The 25,275-nt window shown below is 41.4% G+C and overlaps 3 protein-coding genes across 5 annotated transcripts in view; 1 reads left to right on the top strand and 2 right to left on the bottom strand.

Annotated features, from left to right (window-relative positions):
* Window positions 1–14,265, bottom strand: part of rhobtb3 (Rho related BTB domain containing 3) — a 35,956-nt gene extending 21,691 nt beyond the window's left edge. Inside the window, exons 1-5 of the mRNA XM_058632651.1 lie at window positions 13,750–14,265; window positions 10,300–10,531; window positions 8,546–8,738; window positions 4,338–4,495; window positions 3,995–4,103 (exon numbers count right to left, since the gene is read on the bottom strand). Coding sequence (XP_058488634.1) covers window positions 3,995–4,103; window positions 4,338–4,495; window positions 8,546–8,738; window positions 10,300–10,531; window positions 13,750–13,751 — 694 coding nt within the window. The 5' untranslated portion in view covers window positions 13,752–14,265. The remainder of the gene's footprint in view (window positions 1–3,994; window positions 4,104–4,337; window positions 4,496–8,545; window positions 8,739–10,299; window positions 10,532–13,749) is intronic.
* A 1,421-nt stretch (window positions 14,266–15,686) lies between these two features.
* On the bottom strand, window positions 15,687–20,056 carry rfesd (Rieske (Fe-S) domain containing). Of its 2 annotated transcripts, none has more exons than XM_058632098.1 (4): window positions 19,965–20,056; window positions 18,883–19,056; window positions 18,120–18,154; window positions 15,687–16,213 (listed from the first exon to the last, which is right to left on the bottom strand). In XM_058632098.1, the coding sequence occupies exons 2-4, from the start codon at window positions 19,037–19,039 to the stop codon at window positions 15,839–15,841; spliced, it is 567 nt and encodes a 188-aa protein (XP_058488081.1). In that variant the 5' UTR covers window positions 19,040–19,056; window positions 19,965–20,056; the 3' UTR covers window positions 15,687–15,838. The 2 variants fall into 2 exon arrangements, with proteins under 2 accessions (XP_058488081.1, XP_058488082.1); XM_058632099.1 differs by having other exon boundaries at window positions 18,883–19,053.
* Window positions 20,057–20,923: 867 nt separating this feature from the next.
* Window positions 20,924–24,238, top strand: nudt2 (nudix (nucleoside diphosphate linked moiety X)-type motif 2). Of its 2 annotated transcripts, XM_058632296.1 has the most exons (4): window positions 20,924–20,989; window positions 21,887–22,017; window positions 22,131–22,495; window positions 23,158–24,238. In XM_058632296.1, exons 2-3 carry the CDS (start codon window positions 21,891–21,893, stop codon window positions 22,451–22,453), a joined length of 450 nt encoding a protein of 149 aa, XP_058488279.1. In that variant the 5' UTR covers window positions 20,924–20,989; window positions 21,887–21,890; the 3' UTR covers window positions 22,454–22,495; window positions 23,158–24,238. The 2 variants fall into 2 exon arrangements, with proteins under 2 accessions (XP_058488279.1, XP_058488278.1); XM_058632295.1 differs by lacking the exon at window positions 23,158–24,238 and having other exon boundaries at window positions 22,131–23,132.
* Window positions 24,239–25,275: the final 1,037 nt, after the last annotated feature.

The following is a 25,275-nucleotide window of genomic DNA, read 5'->3' as shown; positions in this document are numbered from 1 at the left end:
GATGTTTGGTTTTTCATATACCGGAGACGGCCGTTTAATAAAATGTGAAGAAGTAGCGAGCAGAGGGAGGGGCTCCACAAATCACTGCCCTATTATATTCCTTTTCATGCTTCACATCTGTGTCTCTGTGTTACTCGTCTCATTTCTCCTTCTTTTATGGCCGGCCATTTTTATCCATGAAAATAACTCTGCCCCTGAATCCCAGCTTGTCATATTTAATGCATGTACACCACAAGTGGATGTTAAGTACTGTTGGACAGGCACCAATGAAACTTCCACCATTAGCTGCCTTGTTTGGCAAGACTTAAAGCTGCCAGTCACTGTCACATTCTCTCTCTCTCTCTCTCTCTCTCACACACACACACACACACACACACACACACACACACACAGGTTGGTGCAGCTATTCTTTTAAGGACACTGCATTGACTTGTATTCATTTGGACAGCCTAAAAAAAGCCTTATCACAAACCCATAACTACTTAATGCCTCACCCCTAAACTTAACCACAATTCAAATCACAATTCTAAACCTAACCAGTTCCTCAGAAATGAGGAACTGGTTTCCATGACTTCAGAGGACATGACTTTGACTTACTTTTCTTTCCTGGAAACTTACTCTAACCTTAAAGGTTAAATGGTCTGTATTTACAGTATATAGTGCTCTTCTAGTCCTGATGACCACTCAAAGCTGCTTAACACTACACTTTTGCCATTCACCCATTCACTCACACATTCATGCAGTGCATCTATGTGCAGCGCATTTCTCAGCTTTCCAACCGATTCACACGCTGCCAGCACAGCCGTCAGGAGTCTTCTACAAGGACACACCGCCATGTACAGTAGACTAGTGGTGCCGGGAATCGAACCCACAACCTTTCAGTTGTTTTGTTTTTGAAAATGTCACACTGACATGACAGCAGGAGTAAATATCAGTGGTCGTGAAATAAGTAGCATGGGTATAGACAACCTCATGCTAACTCTGACAAGCCGTGGTTACAGACAAATTCATTAGAATTATCTTGGTAATTATAATGAATTTATCTCAGTATTAGGATTTTAAATTAAAGGTATAGTTTTTGTTTATTTGCATTGTAAAAATCTAATGCCAAAAGAAAGTGCTGCCTTACAGTGTTTGAAACCATGGGAAAAAATATTTTAAATGAAGCATTGCGTTAGAATGAGGTTTGTGGTTAAAGGAATACTTCACAGATTAACATTTAGCGTTGTATTACTAGAAAAGAGGTAGTATTTTTGAAAAATTGTGCTTCCCAACCTCAGTTTTCCCCTGAGTCAAAAAATATCTTCATTCTTTTCTTTGTTACGTGCCCACCAGTGACACTTGGTCCGAGGCTTTAAATTGCAATGCTAATTCTGCACTTTTTAGAGCCACTTGTAGGGGGACGGGACCTCAATCCCAGAATGTAAACAGTGTCCGCCATCTTTGCTAACAGTAACGCTAACAGGACCAAGTGTCACTGGTAGATTCATGTTTTGTTGTCTGATATCTAGGGATGTCCCGATCCGATATTGATATTGGTCCGATATCAGCCAAAGAACGCCTATCGGATTATATCGGACTGCCTCTAAAATCTCCGATATAAGCGCTCCAATACAACAGTCCATTCCGCTCCAGCACTTCTATCCATCAGCGCCTGTTGTGATCACGTGGGCTCTGCGTGTTGGATGCATGTAGATCACATGATCACAACAACAGCGTGTGTGTGCTACTGCTATTTCAGAGGTTAAACATTTTTATTTAACCTCTGAAATCAGAGGCTACGAAGCCGCACAGCGAGCGCGAGTTAGCTGTTAGCACCATGCTACCTCATCATGAGGCGAGCTGCTAAAACATTATTTCATAAACCAGCGCCACCTGTCGACTTTCAACAGCCTCCGTTTGTTAATTATACCCCAAAAACCAGCCATGCCAAGAGCTTTGTGTGTTTTAAATGTGTCCTGAAGCTCCACACATGGAGCTAAGTACATCTGCGGGGCCGGTCCCCGGGCTCCAGGTTTACCTGCGGGACGAGTCGCTCACCCTGTGTGGGTTGGGCTAATCCAAAATAGTGAAATCAAGGGGGGTGACACGCTGTTACCTGTTAAACACGAGTGCTCTGAAAACACTCCATTAGCACATGGTACTTTCCTCCTGATGAAATTAACCATAGACTGTATTAAATTAACATGGCAAAACATCGAATATTCTTATGTTGAAGGTTGAATTGATGTAACCCATTGGTTAATAATAAATGGGTCAGTTTTTCTCATACCTACTGTTGCTGACTATTGTTCTCTGTTTAAGTAATATCTCTTGATCAAGCCTATTCTAACATTCCACACTACAAAATATGTAATTAAAGTATGTATGATTCATGCTGATATCGTATCGGATCAATATCGGTATAAGCCAATACTCAAGGCTGCAATATCGGTATCGTATCGGAAGTGAAAAAGTTGTATCGGGACATCCCTACTGATATCAGCTGAGGCTAATCATCTAATCATCAGCTAAATCCAGCTCTGCATTTTAATAGTGGCCAAAAAATAACTTTTTTTTTTAAATGTACATTCAGTGTGAAGGTAAACTAAGTGGGCCACAAGTTATATAAGTTATATAAGAATCTGCATTTGTAGAAATTGCATTATTTGCATTATTTTAAGAGTTTTTTTTTTTTTTGCTGACTTCCTCCCTCTAATTCCCAGGTCTGGGTTTCCTAATAAATCATTTAGGTTTTAAACATCATATCATGACGCAAAAAAGATGCTTGTGATGATTTATTTGAATTTCATTTCAGGAAACAAAAGTTTACTGTTCTGTAAAAAGGAACAAAACCGACGACACAAATACTCACGCTGTAGTACTCGAGCTCGTTTCGTTTCTTTTAAGCTTTGCGGCTCTGTGGCCTCTCTTGATCTTGTTATATGCCTGCTCTAATCATTTCCATTTAGCATTTTCAGAATCCAACTGGCCTTAAAGGCAGTTTGATTAATTCCACAATAAATCGTCCAGTGCCCTGATGTCACTGCTACACGCTCATAGCTTTAGATTTCAATGTCTTAATTTCAAATAGGAAGCTTAAGACCAAATTAAAGTTTAGTTTAGTCATTGATTCAATCTTTTACAAAACGTCAGTTGCTCTAATGTCTAAAATTGACTCAAACATCACTAGATTCTAGTCTTGTTCCCAGCACTTTGTCGTCTTCCTCCTTATCTTTGGAGCAGAGAATGTTGATGTGGATAAAACCTTTGTGCTCAGCTCTTTTTATGACTGTGTGAGCTCTTCTCTACGCACCAATGATGATTTTAATAACAGTAATTACCTGATAAAACAATGATATCACAGTACTTGTATTTAAATAATCACACTCACAGGTCCAATGCTGCATCACAAGATATTAGGAAGCCAATATTACCAGTTTAACTACAGTATGGTAGAGCACAGGTTCCCAAAGACTGGGTCGGGACCCAACGATGGGTCGTGGGACATTCTTTTAGGTCCCTAAACAAATTTGCTTTTCCCAAACCTGTAACTAAACCTCTAAACCACTCTTTCACATGTAAACCAGTGTAACTAACTAGCGCCTCTTTTACATGGCAGCCCATGGCCAAGTGGAAGGGAATTGAGTTTGTAACCAGAGGGTTGCCAATTCAAATCCCAGGACAGGTCGAGAGCTTGGGTGCCCCCTCAGCAAAGTATGTGTGTGTGTGTGTGTGTGTGTGTTCACTACCAGTGTTTAAAGAAGGATGGGTTAAATGCAGAGGTCAAATTCAATATCATTATTTGGTGTGTGTGCAAATAAAACTAGTTGTAATTCTAAAAATTGGCATTGTTATCTGTCAATAAGAGAGTTCTCTCTCATTGGCTGTTAAGCTCCAGCCAAACAGAGACTGTTTGTCACACACACACACGATGGACTCTACACTAAGAGGACACGCACAAGTTCCTCGCTTTTTAAGTCGTAGTTTTGAAATAGCTGAGCATTTGTCTGACCTGGTTGCTCTAAATGAGGAGGACGAAGATCATTCACTTTGTTTCCTCTCCTCTTTTCTGGCCTCTCTTTGGCTTTGTGTTTCAGACACTGAATCATGAAGTACTCCAGCTGGACAACACAGAAATATACATGTTAGTTCAAACACAAGGTACAAAAACAGACAAATCCTGAAAGGAACAATGCAGCTGTTTATCCTCATCCCATTATCTGAAAATGTTAATGGAGCCGACAGAAATAGCTGCTACATGTTAAATAAATACATGTTAATTAAGCAAAAATAAGCATTGATGACTATGTGTACATTATTGAGATCCTTCCATCTTATGTTTCATCAACACTTACCACGCTGCCAAAGTAGCGGCCAACAAAGACGTGGTTGAGAGAAGGCAGCTCCAGGTACGTGGCCCCCAGGTCCCGGGACAGCTGCAGACCTTCACTGTGAGGCACACAGCTGCTCCAGTCAGAGGCGCACAGTGGGCAGGTACAGGGAGGACCCTCGTCTGAAAGCACAGGAAAATACTTCAAACTGGGTCTAATGAAAAGTTAATGGCGGTATAAATTTAGCGCTAATGCATTAATCACTGATATGTAAAACTGTGCACAAGATGAAACCAGTGAAGGGAATGGTCGTCTCAGGTTTCTCCAGCTTAGCTACACTGTTGCTTCATAGCAAGAAGGTCACCGGTTTGAATCCCAGATTGATACAGGGCCTTGCTGTGTGGCGTTTGCATGTCCTCCCTGTGTGTGTGTGTGTTTGTGCGTTTTCTCTGTGTGCTCCAGTTTCTTCCCACAGAGTTTAATTGGATGCTGTAAATTGGTTTGTCCCTGACTGGTGACCTGTCCAGGGTATGACCTGCGGTTCACCTCCCACGTCAGCTGGGATGGGCTCCAGCCCCCTGTGACCCGCATGTGGAAGATAAAGCAGTGAACCATGAGTGAATGATTTCATATTGGAACCTAATCTCTTCTGTTTCTATTTATAGCTTGTTTTCTCTTCTATTATGTCAACCAATGTTACTCCTGTGGAATGTCTTGCTGTGTTTTTAATATAAGATTGGGGTAAAGAAAAACGTGTGTGTGTGTGGACCAGAGAGACAGAAAAATGGAGGGATTATCTTGGCGAAGGAAAAAAGAGAGAAAGACTGAACAAAGGAGAAGAGAGCCAGACAGGAAGAGAGAATGAGATTCAGCCAAGTGCTGAGGCATTTGATAAATCGTACTGCGAATAATCTGCAGGCATGACACAAGCACAGTGCTAGTGTGTGTGTGTGTGTGTGTGTGTGTGTGTTCGCACAATCATTTGTGAGGACAAATTGAGACCCTATCCACACGGACACCAAAAGGAATACACACAATCTTTTTCTTTGTGGCTTTGAAAAAAGTTTTGTGTTAACTCAGCATTGCTTCACACAACCAAACCAACCCCCCCCCCGTGCTGTGCCACTGCTACACAAACACACATTATAAAGTATACAATCGCACAAACAGAGACAGAATGAAGAAAGCCAGGGCGACTCACCCAGATACACAAACTATTGTTGTGGGTTCATTTTAAAAAGTCATCACAACTTGAAAAGGCTTTCAGGAGATTAAAGTGACACGTGTGGTTGTATGAGGTACAGACACAGAAAATAAACATGTGTAGAACTGTTGTCGGCTGCTGCCACTGAGGGAAACCTTGATGTGCCATGATGTAAGGTTGCTGATTTTCTCTAAGGACTTTGGTGCAGAGTGATTTACACAATGACAAACACTTGCAGTCAGAAAAGGCTGTCTGAAGCCTCTTAAGGTATCACAGATTTAAGCATGCATACATTTTATAACGTCAGCCTTTTGTCAAGCAGCTAAAATGTGGCCTGACTGGTGTTAGTGCTGGCAGTCATGCTTCTGAAGCTGGCCCTCAGCACAGGAGGCGAGCTGGAGGCACACACTAGTGTCAAACTGGTGGCCCAGGGGGGCACATGTGGCCCTTCAATCGATTACATGCGGCTGCCCACCACTGTGCAAGGTGATGGAATAGAGACAGAATATAAAACTAAATGTATTTGCAGACAATATTTTTATAATAGTAATAAGACATTCGGTTGTAATCATTGCTTTATTAAATGTATTGCACTCAACATGAAATTACATATATTTAAGCTGTTTTTATCACAATTATCCTCGTCATTATTTGCTAAATTTTCAATTTAATTCTGTTTAAATTGAATGTTTTTATGGATACCTGGCTCCAGTGCGCCAGGACCTGGGTTTCGGACAAAAAAACAGAAATCATTGCTGGGTTCGATTACGTCAACTGATGAGGGTTCATTAAGAAGAACCCGGTGGTGGTTAATGGTGAGTGTGAAATGTTCTTGTACAGTGTGTTATGTGAGTGCATCTGAGCGCGCGTCAGTGTGTGTTCATGGGGCTGTGAGTGTAACTTCAGTCATTTGCCACAGTGACAGAGTCACTTCCTGCAGACACACACACACAGACAGACTACACTTTAATCCTCCTCTCCCTCTCTCCCTACTTTCCCGTCACCATAACTTAGGCTGCGTGTCACGTGTGTGACAGTCTGTGACAGAGTGTGTGAGTGTGTGTGTGTGTCTGCTCCAACAAAACAGTACAGCATGCAGGCCAGGTTTGGTTAATACTGTCTCAGGCTCGCTTGGGTTCAGACAGATCACACACACACACACACAAAATGCATTCCCTATCACAACTAAGTGCCTAACCTTAACCTTTAACCTTATCCAATTCTAACCCTAAAAGCCCTTTAAAGTTGTGGGGCCCAGACAAAGTGTCCCTACCAGGTCAAAATGTCCCCAGAAAGATAGGTTTGTATAAATACAAGATCAGACACACACACACACGCGCACACACACACAGGAAACCTGAACTATCTCTTAAAGCTTTGGTGTCAGATAAGAACTGGAGTGAGTTTAATGCTAGGGTTTGCAAATAACTGGATATGGTTAAGGTTAGAGACCAGGATTGAGGATTAACTCTGACAGACAGTGATTTGGCATATATCAGTGGTCAAGTGGAAGGAAATTGGGTTTGTAATGTGTGTGCATGGCAGCCCTTCATTAAATGTTGTTGTACAGCTATTGGCTGAGTGAATGTCTCCGCTGTGCTGTAGGTGGTCTGAGGTGGAGCAGCAGGAAGCATGTTTGGAGCTCAGACGTCACTCTGTGCAGTCATGAGCACAGACTGTGCACGTGCTAACAACAGCACAAGCTTCACACTGCTTCCATCTCCTGCAGCAAAGACTTGACTTTCTCTGTGATCATTCGGCAATGAAGGCAGGAAGTCTGTCTAACAGACCAGCTAAAAATATAATCTGGTGAGATTGATGGGCTGGTTCACAGAATCTGGATTTGACAAGGATATGCTAATGTCTAATGTGGTACAGAGCCTACAGGAAGGTACACCCAGGTGCTACTACTTATGTCAGTGCCGTAACAGTCAGTTACATGCTCTGTGATCGCTTTTCTGTTTGCAAAGATTAGCATCGTAATATCTTGGTCTATGCTTCTAGCAGGGAAACATATTCACCGACAGCCTAAATAAACATGTGAGAGGACACAGGACTAGACAGTGTTGTTAGTTATAACACTGGCTTAACCGCTGTGTTTACACTAAATCATGTGTCAAACTCAAGGCTCACGGGCCACATACGGCCCACAAAGCAACTGTGTTCGGCCCACAAGATAATATGTTATTTCTTTCCTGCTCCATCATTGACACACTTACTAGTACCACACAACTACGGGGGGTTATAAGGAGGCTCTGCCCCTCATTTGTATTTACATTATATTTGTATGTATACATGTGACTACAGGCCTGTATATGCTGTTACTGGAATACAAGGAAATACAGAGGAAATCAGGTCAGACAGATGGAAATTTGCTGAATTTAATGGAAAATCATTCATGAATTTTTACTGCTCTTCAACATTTATGTTCTTTTGTGAGGACTCCAACTGATGTGAACTTTGAAACAGTAGTACAATGTTATTTTGTGCTTTTCAGGCTATTCCATGGATGAATCAATTAAGCTTATAATATATATATATATATATATATATATGTGTGTGTATATATATACACATATGTATATATATATGTGTGTGTGTATATATATATATATATATATACACATATATGTATGTATGTATATACATATATACACATGTATATATATATCGCTTTTGCTAATACTATGTTAACATGACACATCCTTAATTTCAAAATGTGATCTCTGATTCGTTCATTAATTTAATGTATAAAATTTAATTTATATTGGTTTGTTCTGAATTTTAGATAATTTGACCTCATCCAGCCCTCGACTTGGACACAGTGTTTAATTTCAGCCCCCTCTGTGATTGAGTTTGACAGCCCTGTTACTAAATGAATCCAAACACACCAGTTGAGCGATTCGAAGATGAGGACGTTGTGTAACTCCATTGTTCACGTACAACAATGACAAACTGTTGCCGTCACTTCGTCATGGCGCTCCTGGCAGAAGAAGACAAACAGAACAACAACAAAAAGCTTCCTTACCATTCAGTCGTGCACCAACCGCAACGAGGATGACTGGTACGCCCCAGTGCCTCAGCAGTGGGCGGAGCCTCGGGGCGTAGCCGTTCCTGACTTGCTGGAAGGCCAGTTTGTCAGTGACTGAGTACTTAATGACCAGGATGTCTGCCTGCTCGAGAACTTTCCGTACACTCGCCCAATCGCTGTCCAACAAGTCCTGGAAAGGCAGAGAAGAAACGACAAGACAATAAATACAAATAATACAGATAAAAGAGTAGGAAAGACGAATGAGAAACACACACGGACTCTAATGCACAGCCAGTCTGTGCTCTTACAGTATATGAGCTCATATCATATAAGCCTAACCTGTCCTCTCTGAGTCTCCCTAGGAATAAATACCTTAGTATGGCTCATAGACTTTACCCCCAAGGACCTCTGTGTAGATCTAAACCAACCTGATTATGCAGCTCTGAGCAGTTTGAATAAAGATACAGCACCGCTGCAACATCACAACAGCTCTTTCTTTTCAAATTCATGTGCCTCTAAGAACAAAAGTTTCTCTGTGTGGTGCATGTTAAAATTGCTTCCTCTATGTCCTTCTTCCTCTAAGCCTGCAATCAACACTGACATTTTAAATGTTTGAGTCATTAAGCCAAGTTCACACTATAGCACTGTCAGTGTCGGTGGGTTCACGCAACACAATGTGCCGTCACTGTGAGCTCACACCATTATAATATAACATGCTAAACACCAGTGGTCAACAACTGGCAGCACAGCCCAATCTGCGGCAAATTCACAACCAAACCCATTTTTGTACTCAATTTAATAGTTCAGATTAGAAGAAAAACATTGTTTGTCTAACAATCCCATTGATTGGGTTAATTGGCCACATCCTCCTAGTGCCGATAAACTTGGATAAATGGGAGGGTTTGCGTCAGGAAAAGCATCCATCCATCCATCCATCTATCTAACCTGTGTGCAGTGCATCATAAGTCTGATTGTAAATATTCTTCACACTAAGCGTTTGGTCACAACTTGCAAAAGTCATCAGTGACTGGATTATCAGGCTGAAAGTGGTATAGTGTTAACAAGGCTCAAGAGAAAAAGTAGATTGACAATTAAACTGCAAATCAGATTATTAATGAGGGGCTGTCCACACAAAAACAAGTGTAGCAACACAACAAAGGGCTAACACCTGGAGATAAATTGCCGCTAATGTAGACAAGAAGCAGTCTCCCAGTCCACACCGGGCGCCTCTGAGAGCCAGAGCGCCTCATGCTGAGCAGAAATTTGTTTGAGATTTTTGCCTTGAGTAATGCTGAGTGGCATGTGTTAGAAAACTTCAGCTACATGGAAATGAGGCTCAGGTTATTTAGATTGTAAAAACCGATTCCTCCTTCTCACTGTAAGTTTGATATTACTCTTCTCTAGAGACACTAGGTTTAGTGATGCTGTTCCACCCTCTCATTTTTGGTTTTCTTAATTTCAAATCGAGTTTTATTTCTGTATTTGACTTAATATAATAAGTATTTTAGCTCTTTCTTTTGAAGAGTCCTTTTTCATTTTGTTTGAACAGCATCCTCTGTCCATTTTCTGCTGTTTGCCAGATTCTTTTGTGAATTTGCCATCACTTCCTTTGTAAAATAAATTATTTTATTTAACCATATTACATCTTGGTTATTTATGTTGCTTCCCTTCCACCGCTAACAAGTTGGGACGTAACACCTTAAACTGTTGTTTGAAGGACACATTCTGTTTTGTCTCCATCAGTCTCTTACCCAGCTGGGACAATCCCGAACCACTACAGTGACATCTCCAAACACACGTGAGGTGTACTCCATGAAGGCAGGGTTGTTCAAACTGCTCTCCAGGTCGCAGGGTCCCACCAGAGCTCCATGGCCCAGGTAGCTCCAAAGCAGGCCTCCTTGCAGCTGTCCCTGGCTCATGATCTCCTCCCCAGGCCCGACTCCTCCAGGACACTCACTGCCCAGAGCCACAATGTGGATAGACCTATAAGCCATGAAGACAACAATGAACACAAGAGTAAGGAGGCATCATCCCACAGACAGATGGTGATGCAGATGTGTAGCAGTGAGACAGGACACCTCTCTAAGGATGGGACACTAATACATTTTATTATACATTAGACACAATAAGTCAATAGTGGCAAAATTGGATGACAGGGAATGGGGAAAGTCATGTATATTTAACATGAACAGTTTAAAATGTTCATACCACACAGGGATTTATTAAAAGGTGACTGCATCTTTTCAGTGGTTCCAGATTCATAATGACCTCATGTTCACACCAGCTTTATTTATTTCAGTAGACCTAAACCTTGAAGAGTTAATGTCCCTGGTGCAGCTACTCTGGGTTGGTGTCAATTAGGGCTGTCACTTTTTCCAAAAATAAGTTCAAACACATTTACACGACATGCCTTTTTTTCCCCAAAGATATTGACTCTTATTTTACTGATGGACACAGAGGGCTTTCCAAATGGACTTAAGGTCGTTTGGAAAGCCTTGGAAGAACTCTGCACCTGTAGGGTTGTGGCTATGTTGTGGATGGTTAGGTGAGTTCAGGAACTGTCAATGCCCTGTACTGCTGGCTGCCCGGGCTTTTAAGAGGGGTAAAGTCTGGCATGAGAAAGGGCACCATGTTGATGTCTCAGCACTGAGATGTTCATTGGACTGGCTGACCCGGGGATTTTGAGTTTTTCCTTCAAATCAATTTACAATATTGGAAAGAATCTTTGCCTTGCCATTAAGGCAGTTTTGACATTTCTTCATGTTCTTCAAACTGTGAAGAGCAGCATTGCACCTCCTGGTGCACAGCCTGCTGGAACGTAGAAGAGGAAATGGCTGGGGAAGTGCACACAGGTAGTCACCCCAGTCACAGTGACTGAGACACAAATAGCTGAGTGTAGGGAGTTTGACTGTATGAAAGCAGATGTTGTGTAGGTGTTGTCGGCTCCACCACTGTGTCTGACACTTTGGGTGAGGGCACCTCAAAGAAAACTCCTCCAAAATGTTGCTAATGAGCAGAAGACAGACAGACAGGAAAGGAAGGAGAGAGCAAGAATCAGGAAAGGTACAACAACAAGAAGTAATGGATGACTGGGGGTCAAAATGATTTGACCCCAAAGAACAGCTTTCAAATTTGGAAGAGACCAAGAAGTAGGAAGGGGAACTTTGATCTTGTTAAAGAACTTCGAACCGTGAATTCAGACTTCAAAATGTGATTGAAGCAACTGTGGAAGGCAGTTGAAGCAACTGTGGAAGGCAGTGTTGCTCCTCTTATTAGTGATGGCAGTGTGACACTGAAGCTTTGATACGTGCTTCAAACCCTGGAATTCAAATTCATGTGACATATGACGTCCGCAGCAGCAACTACTTCATTGCCTGAATGAATCATCTGACCGATCAGGTGATTCACTGGCATTTGTTCCTTGTGAGCGAGTGTTTTCCAAATGTGGAGAAGGTGTGAGCAAAAAAAGAAACCAGCTCCATCCAAAACTAAAGAAATAATGTACCTCAATAACAACTGTTGAGCGTTTCCCCATCCCACATAATCACCCCCTGCCATAGTTACACAAGCGTTTTCCCAGCACTCTCTCCCCAGTAACGCATTACACACATTCATCAATCTTTATTTGTAAATAGAACATAAACTTCGGTCTTGGTGTGTGTGTGTGTGTGTGTGTGTGTGTGTGTGTGCATCAAATCAATTTTAAAGCAAAGACATTTTAAAAAGGGTGATCAAAGCAAACATGCTTCAGAACAAAAGTTCTTTTCTACAAAGGCAAAGTAGTTTCTCCAACACGGCTCAGTGAGGTGTGTGTAATTAAAAGCCTGTTCATCAACTAGCCTGTTTATACTCTGACTGCAGCCCTGCACTCTTCCAGAAGAGGTCACTCTATCTGAAGCTACGAATAATGAACCCAATTTCGAAACAATTGGCTCAAGTGGTTCAGTGCTTCACAAAAGCTTAATTTGCCCATTGCTACCTCTTAGTCTAGAGCCTGCTGCAAGTTATTGGAAGAAGAATGTGAAGTATGACGCAAGGAGCAAATACTGTGTTAGTAATGGAGCATTATGGATGCAACCTGACCAGAGAGCTACAGTATTGCTGCAGCACTCGTGTTGTTCAGGTGTTTTAGACAGTTTGACCACGGAGAGGGAAATCAAACACCTGTCAGCAAGCAAGTGTGGAAACAACAGCACATCTGTCGGAGGTTAAGTGATGTGAACATTGCATCAACCCATCCAGGACGTACCACAGGGACGGCCATCTCCAGTTCCTTACTTTACCTCTCCATTCATTTCCAATGGTTGGAAAATGCAGAGAAATACTGAATAAATGATGACTACCAGAAAAAGTAAATACTGCAAATTCATTCATTCATCTCTCTTCTGCCACATAAATGTTCTGAAAGAGATGGATGTTTGGATAACAGAATCACTTAAATTTGACATAAGATAAATAATCCTTTATTAGTCCCACAACAGGGATTTTAAGTATAGTAAAACCAAAAAAAGTAGTAGTGAAACAAAATAACTGGCAGCTCATGGCCGAGGGGAAGGGAATTGGGCTTGTAGATGGAGGGCTGCCGGTTCAAATCCCTGCCAGGTTAAGGGTTGGGATTCCCCTGAGCAAGGTACCCATACCTCATTGTTACTTGGACAATGGAAACTGGCCTGTGTTCTCCTCAGGTCACAGTCAATGATCCACATACTTCAAATAATGGGCCTGTGACGTTCCCACAGGGAGAAGACAAAAACCCTCGGGAGGAACCAGTGACAATACTGACAATAACGGACAGGAATAGGATAGGAATGTAGATTTGATTTTGTACCTATTTTTTTAGCTAATTATTTTTCAAGTGTAAAGCAGATATTTACAAGCATTGCAACAATATCATGAATCGCAATTTTCCTGGTCAATATAAGAGAGATTTGACATCGTCCCATGCCTAAAATTGACCTCTCTTCGCGCTGGTCCTCGTTATTCATGTCTATCACGGAGACAGTGCATCACTGCTCCACCGCTGGCCAACACATTCTTGCGCCTGAGTGTTTATTATGGTCCGATAAATCAGACACATGGAAGGAAAATGATGTGTGAGCAGATTTTTATATTCAGAGTGCAGAAATGAGCCACGATGCGACCGAACCAGGGAGCGCTCGCTCCTACATCCCAGATTGAGTTGCATCTTGAGAGAAACTTACATTGTGGCGGTGGCGGTTCTGTCCCGCTGCTCTGTTCTGTGGAGCCCGTATTCCTCACGGTGCGTGTCCCCGCCGGTCTGCAGTCAGACTCGGCTTTTCCGCAATGAGCCGCGGCTCCGCTCCGTCGTTAATCCTCCTCATGAGCGGCTGCTCCCTCAGGAGTCCGCCTGCTACTGCTGCTGCTGCTGCTGTTCGGGACTTTCGCAGTCGCGAGCATTTTTTCACCCCTTCTCGTTATTCATTCATGAAAGCGAAGCCCGACACCGTCCCGAACCAACACTGACCGCAGAGGCGCACCGGACAGCTCAGCCCAGGCGGCGGAGCAGCTCCGTGTGTCAGCAGCAGCAGCAGCAGCAGCGCCCGTCAGCAGACAATGCGCTAACACACACACAAACACACACACAAACACACACACATACACACACACACACACACACACACAAACACAAGTTGTCAGTCTGTGAGGACAAACAATCAGCCTGCTGGACAGACAGGAGAGGGGGGCAGGCTTGTGCCGCGGTGTCCACACCATCTGAATGACGTCGGCCGATTAGACAAAGTCTCACTGGCAACTGGACACACACACACACACACACACACACCGAGAGAGAGAGAGCAACTGACTGAAGACCTGATGTATCATGCACGTACACACACACGCGCGCGCGCACTGACGTCCATTCACCTGGACAGCCTAAACAAATGAATCACTAACCTTAACAATAATATTTGATAACTAGCCCTAACTTAACTTAACCTAACCACTGTTCTAATCTTAGCTCTAAGCTTAACCAGTTCTTCAGAAATAAGATTCTGCCTCATTAGGACCAGGTTTTTGTCTCCACGAGGACTACTGGTCAGTGTTTATGTCAGAACAGGTCTCCAAGAGGTAACACATGTACACACTGTCACACGTGGGATAGAGAATGATGGGATAGCAAAGGATAGAGTATGATCTACAAAAACTATATACACTTGAATGTCCCTCACAACTGTGCGTGTGTGTGCATGTGTGTGTGCCATTAACCTCCACTTTAAGACCCTGAATCATGTGCAGAATCTCAGGTGATGAGATGTACCCAGTGCAAACAGTGGCAAGCATAATGAGAAACAGTTAGGAAACTATTCAGTGACACAGCAATAAAAGAAAATGCTCTAATGACGCTGGATGTGTTTTCTTCAGGGACTGGTTGCTGATAAAAGGCAGTAATGAGATCTGAAAGTCCCTCTTGGACAAAGTCCAGGGCGTTTGGAGAGGAAGAACAGCCTGAGCCTTAAAGGTTTAATCAAAGCCTCTTGTGTCGCTCACAACCACAATGAATAATGCAAGACAGAAAAGCAACAGAGAGTATTTAGGCCTTTGGTTGTGAATGCCCTCACTGTAAATCTGTGTTGCTTATATGTGGCTCTGGCCTTGTGAAGCAGCTTCTCCAGACAGTCTGCCGTCCTGCAAATGACCACCTGCTCATGATGGTTTCAGCCTTGTATCAAGATTTGTATAGTGACCACATAAGCATATTTGAATATTCAATATGTAACTCATCATCTCTTGTTGCTCATAACTCTGAGTCCACGTGTATTTAAAGTATCCGGTATAGTTCCCCAGTTATTTAGCATTGTATGTTAAGAAAAAGAAAGATCATTGCACTGGGACAAATCATGCTGCTACTTTGGGGCAGCGGCATCACTGTGGTATGTTCCGGGCCATTGGATGGTTGTCTTTCAACTGGATAGTGGTGAGTTTGATCCCAGACTCTGTTAGTCTACATGCCAGTGTGTCTCTGGCCAAGACACTTAACCCAGAACTGCTCCTCAGGGCTGCACCGGCAGTGCAAACCTGAGGTCATTAAGAATAGAGAGGTGCTGTATAAATACAAACCATTTACCACTGTCTACTTTGACAACAGGGAATAAGAAGACATAAGTCAGTGTTTATTGTTAGTTTATTGAACTATATGATCGTTTTGATAACGTTTGCAAATGCAAAGCATTTTTTTGCAAGACTTAAAATCCATTGTAAGGCCACATGACATCTGACATCCGCTCTATACAGGAAACAAAAAAGAGATGAAATCTGCTTCCCCTTCTTTCACTCTGAGGATGCTGCTTTCTCTGCTTTCTCTGCTTTCTCTGCTTTCTCTGCTTTCTCTGCTTTCTCTGCTTTCTCTGCTTTCTCTGCTTTCTCTGCTTTCTCGCTCGCCTCAGTTTTGGCCCTTTCCAATTTCCCCTTCTCTCCCTGGTAGAAGTCTGACTCGATCCATTTGGTTTCCAGAGAGAGCGTGACGTAGACGTCCCCATTGGTCTCAGTGACTCCGTGAGTCCGCTGCTTCACACCTTTGGAATACCATCTGGGCACCGGTGGCTTTTCACTGGGGTCAGAGGCCTTGTATAAACATTCCCCTTTGGCCAGAGAGATCTTGTACTTGTGCTTTGGACAAACTATGCACAGCTTGCCGTCAAATTCCTGTGTGTGTGTGTGTGTGTGTGTGGGAAGACAAATTGAAGAGAGATCATTTGAGGACATTTAGCCACATTGTCATTCCATTATTATATTTGCACTATGTTAATATGATGAAGCTCTGATATCTTAATGAACGATTAGCACATCACACCTGCATAACACTAACAATTAGCAAAACTCAAATATCTAATCACAGAATCACTAATAGCTCAGGGTTTTAACTACTTATGTTAATGCAGGTTAACTTACCTTATTCAGTGTACACAAGCAATATACAGTATACTTATATAGTCAAATAGGTAAGGGGTGTGTGTGTGTGTGTGTGTGTGTGTGTGTGTGTGAGAGTGTGTTTGTGCACGTGTGTGTGTGTGTGTGTGTGTCCGCAGTAGGCTGTGTGGACCAATTGTCAAGCAAACCTATCTTTGTGAGGACATTTTGACCTTGTGAGGTCCTTTTGGTTGGTCCACACAGCTTTAACAGGCTTTTTGAGGATTAAGACCTGGTTTGAGTGTTAGGGTTGGAAGTGGGTTAGTGGTAGGCTAATGGTTAGGGTTAGGTATTTAGGTGTGATGGGTAAGGGGCGCGTGTGTGTGTGTGTGTGTGTGTGTGTGTGTGTGTGTGTGTGTGTGGGTGGAGAGTCTGCCATAAAGAATAAAGAGACAGGGATCGTTGTCTATTAAAAGATGTTGGTTTTAAAGGCAACTCATCATTTCAAATAATGTTTATTTCCCCTTTATTAATCATCATCTCCTCAAACGTGTGTAGTTTTGGATAATCCCCAGTCCAGTGCTTTAAAGGGAGGGATAGTGTTTGGAAGTGTGCTTGTATGTTGTATAGTCAGGGGTGACAGTGCTGTGTATGCCCCCATCTCACCCCTGTGCCATGAACCAGAAACACAGACACAGGTTTCTTCTCACTCTACGGCTGCCAGTGGAGACAAAGGGGAAAGGAGGTTTATGGCCTTTATCAAAAGGCTCACCTCAGAAAAATCATTGCCTGCTTAAGCCTATGACATCTTAATAATATGTTCCCTGCTGTCTCTCACTCTCAGGCAGGCTTTTTGCACTGGAAATTGAAATGCGTGCAACTTTGCACTCACCACACTAACACCCACAGACAAATCATCATTATTATTAATGTACTTATTTATTTGTTTTTGTTCAAAGTGTTTTCACTTTCACAATTATCACATTCACATTGTCATATTACATTAGCGTTATATATCATTATTGTCATTATTGCTGCATATTATACTGTAATTGCTTTGTGTTTTGTGTTTGATGTCACCATCTCAGTGAGCATATATACTGTATATGTATGTATGTATACATGTGTATATATATGTGTATATATATATATATACATATATATACGTGTGTGTATGTATATATATATATATACAGTATGTATATGTATGTATACATGTGGTGGTTAATCCCTGTTTTTCCATGTTTTCAGTGATCCAAACGTTTGTAAAATGCTCTGTATTTACGCAGCACTTTTCTAGTCTTGATGACCACTCAAAGCTGCTGCCCACTACAGTTTTGCCATTCGCCCATTCACACGTTCATACAGCGCATCTACGTGCAGTGCATTTTCTATCATTTATCTTTCAAACCTATTCACACGCTGCCGAAACAGTCGTCAGGAGCAAACGCGGGTCAAGTGTCTTGCCTAAGGACACATCGGCATGTAGAGTAGTGGAGGCGGGAATCTAACCCACAACCTTCACCACCCCTACCACTGAGCTACCATCACCCCAGAGTTTGTGTCTCAGTGTAGGTGCAGGGGGTGCAGGGGGGGGCACACACAGTGCAGTCAAACACCATATACCATACCGCATGCATTCACAACTCAACTATGACTTTAAATGACATGATATTGACTGACTATTGGTGGTAAAGCTCACCTCAATGTCTCCAGTTTGCAGCACTCCCCCAGCATCTGTTGGAGCAACAGAGAGGTATGTTGTAGTTTACAGAATAGTGTAAAGTGAACCATGGCAGGATTTCGAGAGAGCTCCGGACGTATATCAGATGCTTGTCATGCCCCTGGGCTGCTCTTTACTCGTCTGGAAAGTCACTGAAAGTTTACAAACGCCTGGAGGGAAACAAATGGACGCAATCTGGCCTCGTGACAAACATTCAATTCTGGAGTCTACCGGCTAGAGATATTGTCGCATTAGCAGTGTAATGTAAATAAGTGCTGTGGAATCATGGACTAGATTTAAGAGCTAACCACCAAATCTGTCCCATCGCTCCATCTTCTTCTTTTCTCTGGATCTGTGGGATCCTGTAAAATGTTCTGCCGTTAGCGTGTCTGCGAGTCGACTGTTTCTATCCACCATCTTCACTTTTATGAAGAAAACAGCCATATGTGGTCCTTTAAATCAGGCTTCCTTCTTCTTAAAACAACAGATGTTGAGTTTATGGTGTAGGAAAGATTCTGCTGACACAAGGCTTGTATGAACAGAGAGAACTTTACTGTAGCAAGCCAGTATCAGTTCGGACCCTGCGGGTGTCCCACAGAGTTTAAGCCGAATCATAGGAAACTCTGCCCCTGTTTTCCCATAACCACACATTAGTATTATAATATAATATTATAATAAAGCCTGTCTTTGACATCATCAATTTCATACATGTTATTTGTCGCTATAGAACAAATGTGCTCACGATAACAGTAGGAATCCAAAGCGTAGAGGATTCCCTGATGGTAGACGATCAGAATATCCCGGCCTTCCAGTGTTCTGAACGAGCGCTTTGCTGCAATCAGTTCATCTTTTTTTCCCACAAAGTGAAGTCTTCCAGTAGACTGCTCTTTCCCCTCCATGGTTGTATGAAATGCTGCTAAAAGGGAAACAGGAAACATCAGTTTGTTCTTCATTGTAATGAACAATCGGCCATTTTATTCTACTTCTTATTCCGCCTAATGTGTCAGTTACCCAGTTCCAAAAATGTCAACATAGAAAGTTGATTCAAACTTCAAAATGTTCTGCTTATTGAGGACACTTCTTTGCTATTTGGAATATTTCATGATTTAAATATAAAAATTGTTAAAATGAATTGAAAACTTCTACACAAGTAGGAGTAGTTTAGCGGTGGTGCTCTCTGTGTATTTTTAATGGACCCAAAACGCTATAGCAACCACTAACTGCAGGTGCCATACAGCTGATTCAGATCAGCAGATTAGACTGCACACAAGTAAACACACACACACACACACACACTGACAGTGAATATTAAGCTCATGTGGGACTTTATGGATGTAAGGGCTGCTCATACGTATGTACGTACGTTTTGTTAAAAGTGTATTAATTTCATGTTGCGATTCTTCTTCTTCTTTCTTCCTTCGGGGGTCAAATATTGTCTTTCTCCTACTAAACTCATTCCTCCTCTCTCCAGTGCAGATCCCAAATTTGATTAATGTATAGTGGAGTTAAATAATGATCACTGACAGTACAGTCAGAGTAACAGCGAACGTCACATGTCCTTTTAGCCTCTGCCTAAACCAAAGACAGCAACATAGCCACGTTTAATCAGGACATAATTATTTATGTAAGATGTGTTACGTCGTTAAAAAAAAGAAAGATGTGCTACGTTGATTCCAGACTCCTGTTCTCTTGTCAATATTATGTTATGTTAGATAGAGATTAGATTTGTACAATTCCTCTGCATGTCTGTGTGTTTCTCTACAACATATTTTGGTCTTGGCTTGAAAATAACAAATACATTTTTCTGCCCGTTTCAGGCTTTACCTTACAACTCGGCAGCAGTGTCTCCTCTGTCCTCAGTGTCTCTTCTGCCTGTCTATGTCAAGCTGAACAAGTGCTGACGCCCCAGAGTTCAGAAGGACACAGAGTAGGGTGCAGAGTAAGACACAAAGAAGGGAAGGGGCCCTTCTCTATTATCTTTACACACAGTTTGTCTTCAGTTCTTTTCATTTACTGTATTTCTTATCTGACCCTCACAGGCATAACAGCTCCTTGATTTAAAGAGATACGTAAGTCATTGATACAGCCATGTGTCTAACCTCTTATTTGCAAGGATTTTCCAACACAATTAATGACTTTGTGGTATTTTAATGACTTAAAATATACATGTGTGTATTGTTATTTATTACAGCATGTAATATCTGAGAATCCACGTACATGTACAGTCCCCTTCAAAGGTATTGAAAGAGTGAAGTCAATTCCTTTATTTTTGCAGTCCACTGAAAACATTTGGATTTGACATTGCTCACCTAAAAATGTGCTGTTCCATTACAAATGTACTATCTTCTATGTTTTGACATATCTCGACCTGGAAATAAAAGCTGAAATACTGATCTCTTATTCTTCTTCATCATCTTTTAATGTCAAAACCAAATGTTTTCAGTAAAAATAAAGGAATTTTGTACTGGACTGTATTTTATTTTATTTCATTTTATTTTCAAATCTAACTGAAGGCTGTTTTCACATTTAAAAAGAAAATACAGATCTAATGATTTTTAGACGAACAAAACACAGAATATGAAGTTGATACAGTTGAATAACATGAAACAACAAACAATGTTTATAATTCATACATATATTAATATATAATTACAGTATAATCATATTCTTTGGTATAGGCTGGTAATTCTGCGCAATTAGCACTTATTATGGGATGTACCGCTGCTGACGCTGTCGATTTTTTTCAACAAAGCGGAACAGTTTTTTCTACAGCTCAGGCCGGACTCATTTCTCGGGTACACCGCTGTGCTCCGCAGTTCTGTTGACCGGTGGGTAACAGTGAACTGAACGTAAGTTATCGACTTTTAGACGTTAATCTTAGATTAATGTATTTATTTATTGTTGTTTGTCATAGGGTGGAGGTGCGATTTCCTATAAAATAGAAACTGTAATATATGAAATAATGTTAGTCGATCTAATGTTGTCAGACATAAGAGTAAAGCTAACAAACAAACAAACAAACATAACCCGAACTCATTTATTTTCTATACATTTCAGCAGCTTTCTGGGGATTATTATAACAATTCTCTGGTAGGTTTTTTTTTAATGGTAAATTCTTCCACACACAAATATTGCAAATTACGACATATGCACTGTATATACGGTACTGAGCGACAGCCGTAGTTGTCTTATTAGAAAGTACAGGAAACATATATGATGTATTAAAATAATACTTGAAGAATAGCACGACCCTGGCTCTGTTAAACCTGGACTGGAACCCCAATTAATGTCACTGGTAAAACCTGAGTTTGTCCTACTGTTTTATCTAGCCCCATTGTTCTCAAACTGTGGTATGTGTACCACCAGTAGCACACAAGCTTCCTCTGGTGGTACTTGGTGGAGATGAGGAATTGTGAGTGAAAAATTAAACTAATAACAAAGAAGTAATGATCAGAGTCACCTTATCTCTATAACAGTGTGTGAAGTGTATGTGAGGAAGAGGAGGATGACGAGAATAAATCTGCCTCCTGGGACTCTTCTGTCTCTCCTCTGGGTTCTTTTCACAGCCTCACAACTAAATCTGTAGCTAGGGCTGGCTGACATGGGAATAAACCTGATCACCTGATATACTTTTTTCACCTATCTATATATATCTATCTCTATATCTACGAGATGTATCAGGATATAAAGCTGCACACAGGTTGTTTCTCAATGTAAATACACTCCTCTTTTTTTCTGTTAAACAGGACGATGGCGCTGCGAGCTTGTGGCTTTATAGTGTTTCGACGTCTGGCCAACAGTGTTCCTCCTCCAGGCAACATTGAGTACCTGCTGCTGCAGACCTCGTATGGGGAGAACCACTGGACTCCACCCAAAGGTGTTTACACATTCAGAAACTGCACATTTGTCATGGAAACCAGATTCTGAGTTTCTAACTAATATTATTTATAACTGAAATGTTCTGTGTGTCTCCAACCTGTTCACCATCAGGTCATGTGGACCCAGGTGAAGATGACCTCACCACAGCCTTGAGAGAGACACAGGAGGAGGCAGGGCTGAGGGCAGAGCACCTGCGGGTGATTGACAGCTTTGTTCAGGAGCTGCACTATGAAGTGCGTGGCAGACCCAAGGAGGTGCTGTACTGGCTGGCCGAGCTCCGAGACCCAGGAGCAGCAGTGACTCTGTCTGACGAGCACCAGGACTATCGCTGGGCCCAGCTGGAGGAGGCATGCAGTCTGGCCCAGTACAAAGACCTGCAGGACACGCTGCGCGCAGCACACACACACTTACAGACTCAGGGGGACAAACTGTGATCAAACAGAGAAGACCGGTGACTACATGCACGACTACTTCCGGTAAGCTGTGAGCCACAGATGCAGAGATGTTCTGCAGTCGGTGTCTGCAGAAGATACAAGAATATTTAGTGATGAAGTCTAGAATGTAGTGGAGGTTGTGCACAGAGGGATGTAAAGGCCTTTTTCATTTGTGCCAACTACTAAAACAACTAAAACACAATCTAAAACTTTTTGATCTTTATCAGACATTTACTTAAAAAGTCCCAAGTTTCCCATGTCTTATATTTTAGTTGAAATTCCATAATCACATGAGAGAAGGTGACAATAAAGTACCTTAAAACATTATATACCTCAACCATCAGTGCATAAACATAGAAAGTGGTTCCCTTAAAAAGTCCAAGCTTCCCTTTAGTGACAACTGACCGGAAGTAAGGGAGTTGCATATAATCCATTCAAGATTGTCTTAATAACACAGTTCATTTCCTGTTTTTAAAATGGAGCTAAACAAAGAGGAAAAGAATCAATGACGGACAATTACTGATTTAACTTCAGTCATGGCAAAACAAAGATGATTATCTTTGTTTTTGAATCTTCATCGTCATGATAAAAAGTAACAGGACGTAGTGGGGAAATGATTTGTAATGTAAATAAAGTGAAATACTCAAACCTGAAAATAAATTCCAGAGGCATCATTTTATCATGTATCACATTTTTTTTTGCAGACCTCACTTTGAGAAACGTGGTCTTCGGGTGTTCAGCCAAACTAAATGTTCCAGGATTTGCTTTCTCAGTTTTACTAAAAAAACACTTGGGAAAAGGACGATGGGACACAAAGAAAATATCTATATTGTATCTTATAATGGCTCAAGTGAAATTTTAACTGGATAAAAAGTGAATTGTAGACCTTATATTTGACCACAGGGTGGAGACAGATGCAGCTCTTTTGCTGCCATAGATCCACGCTGTAACTTTGTCAGATCACTTCAGTAACAACTGTTCAAAATGTTACAATGAAACAATGGACATTAGGACATCACCGTGCTTACTGCATGTTTACTGTGTCATTTGAAACATTGTCTTGTTTTAATGGAAAGACTGTTTACCATCTTCTCATCCAGTCAACTCGTTTTTTCTCTTTCTCTTTAAAATGTTCAGTAAAATATGTTTTAAGTGATTTCAGCATATTGTAGATATTTAAAGGGAAAATTGAGTGAGTGCTGCCTTTTGTCCCACTTGAGTCACAGCACACAGGAGCTGTTGATCCACTGATGCCCAACGGTTTCAGTGTTTGAAATCCTTTCTTTGTTAAGATTAAAGTGGGCGTAGGTTTTATTTGTAGAGCCTGTTCAAATCTGTCGTGTCCACGTCTGAAGCAGGTGCTCTGAGCACAGTCAGTGAAGACTATGGGCTGCATTTACACTCCACAGTGCAAGTGAACCAATTCTGATCTTTTCCTCCCATGTGGCACAAATCAAACATGAGAGTGAAAGCAAGAACAAAGCACATGGATTAAGATTTGCATATGGAAATAAATCAGATTATGTGCATTTGCATCTACAATCTAAGCGGACAGATCAAATATTCCACTATCAATGTGACGTGTGCTGCCTGAGTGACATAAATACATGTTTATCTATGATCCCATGACTCGCCATGCTGAGGATTCATGCCTTTTAAGCCTTTCAAGTGAGGATTTCAAAACCATTTTCAGGTAGTGTCATGTAACTGTTGAAAGACAATGTAAGCAGTTCCTCCCAAACAATAAATCTGATATTGGCAACATCAGAATAAGGAGAGAGTGAATGAAGCTTCTGTGTCAGTCTCTCATACAAACACTTCAAAAAACCTCCACTTGTTTTAATTTGTCTTAAACTTCAGAGTCGTTTCACTTAAGATGTTTTCACATTTATGGACTTTCAGTTTGTTATTGGAACCTTTTCATAACATTCAGATGGATTATATCAAACACATATAAGATTTTCTGACTGTAGCATGAAGTGAGCCTGGTGACGGCAGGTTGTCAGTGATATACTGATTCCTTTAAACCATGTTCTGACTCCACCACAGCAATTCAACGACTCCATTTGTTAGCAGTTTACCAGGAAACTCTACTACAAACAAACCCAACAATGTCTTGTTCTGTTTTTACAATAGAAACTTTATGAGTGACATTTCCATCCTCACAATCACAGAAACGGAGGTAAATGATGAAATAAAACCCAAACGAAAGAAAACAACAAACAAACGAGGACAGCATTAACATCATTAGGTGTGTACACGTGGGATCACCTCTGTTCGTTCCATGTGTGATAAAATGAAGGCCTTAGAACCTCAAAGTGACTTAAAGTCATACACACCTGTGCACATACATGCTCTCTCACACACACACACACACACACAGCAAACATGAACTAAGTGATTTAAATTCTGTCTCTTGTAACAGTGCGTATTGAATTTGACGTCAACATCTCAGACAAAAAGGGATCCTGACTATAACCTGAACACGTTCTGTGACAGTGTGACATACTTTGGTTCAAGCCTTCATTTGCTGCTGCGCTGTCATGACTCAGCTCTTTTGAAATGAAACGAGCTACGTTTTTATCTATCGAGAATCATCTTTTAGATCTTTTACACATGAAGGATTGATTCCACTCATGTACGTCCATTTCCAGGTGTTTGTTTCGATATATACCAATATATCGTTCACAATATAGAACATGTATGATACGGAATAATCTGTAAATGACAAAAAAAAATGTAGAGAAATAACTCCTAACTAAATGTTAGGGGGTTTGAGCTGTATTTGTGATAAACAGACATGATCTTATCTCCTCCACAAA

The sequence above is a fragment of the Solea solea genome, chromosome 6 (genome assembly GCF_958295425.1).
Source record: "Solea solea chromosome 6, fSolSol10.1, whole genome shotgun sequence".
Taxonomy (NCBI): domain Eukaryota; kingdom Metazoa; phylum Chordata; class Actinopteri; order Pleuronectiformes; family Soleidae; genus Solea; species Solea solea.
This window is presented reverse-complemented; position numbering and strand designations above follow the sequence as displayed.

What these genes read in the sequence shown, in the direction of transcription:
- nudt2 (XM_058632296.1), top strand. Translation starts at nt 21,891, where the DNA reads ATGGCGCTGCGAGCTTGTGGCTTTATAGTGTTTCGACGTCTGGCCAAC. An exon ending in CCACTGGACTCCACCCAAAG is followed by an intron (nt 22,018 to 22,130) that starts GTGTTTACACAT and finishes GTTCACCATCAG; the next exon opens with GTCATGTGGACCCAGGTGAA.
- rfesd (XM_058632098.1), bottom strand. Translation starts at nt 19,039, where the DNA reads ATGGAGGGGAAAGAGCAGTCTACTGGAAGACTTCACTTTGTGGGAAAA. An exon ending in TTTGGATTCCTACTGTTATC is followed by an intron (nt 18,155 to 18,882) that starts GTGAGCACATTT and finishes TTGCTCCAACAG; the next exon opens with ATGCTGGGGGAGTGCTGCAA. An exon ending in TGCAAACTGGAGACATTGAG is followed by an intron (nt 16,214 to 18,119) that starts GTGAGCTTTACC and finishes ACACACACACAG; the next exon opens with GAATTTGACGGCAAGCTGTG.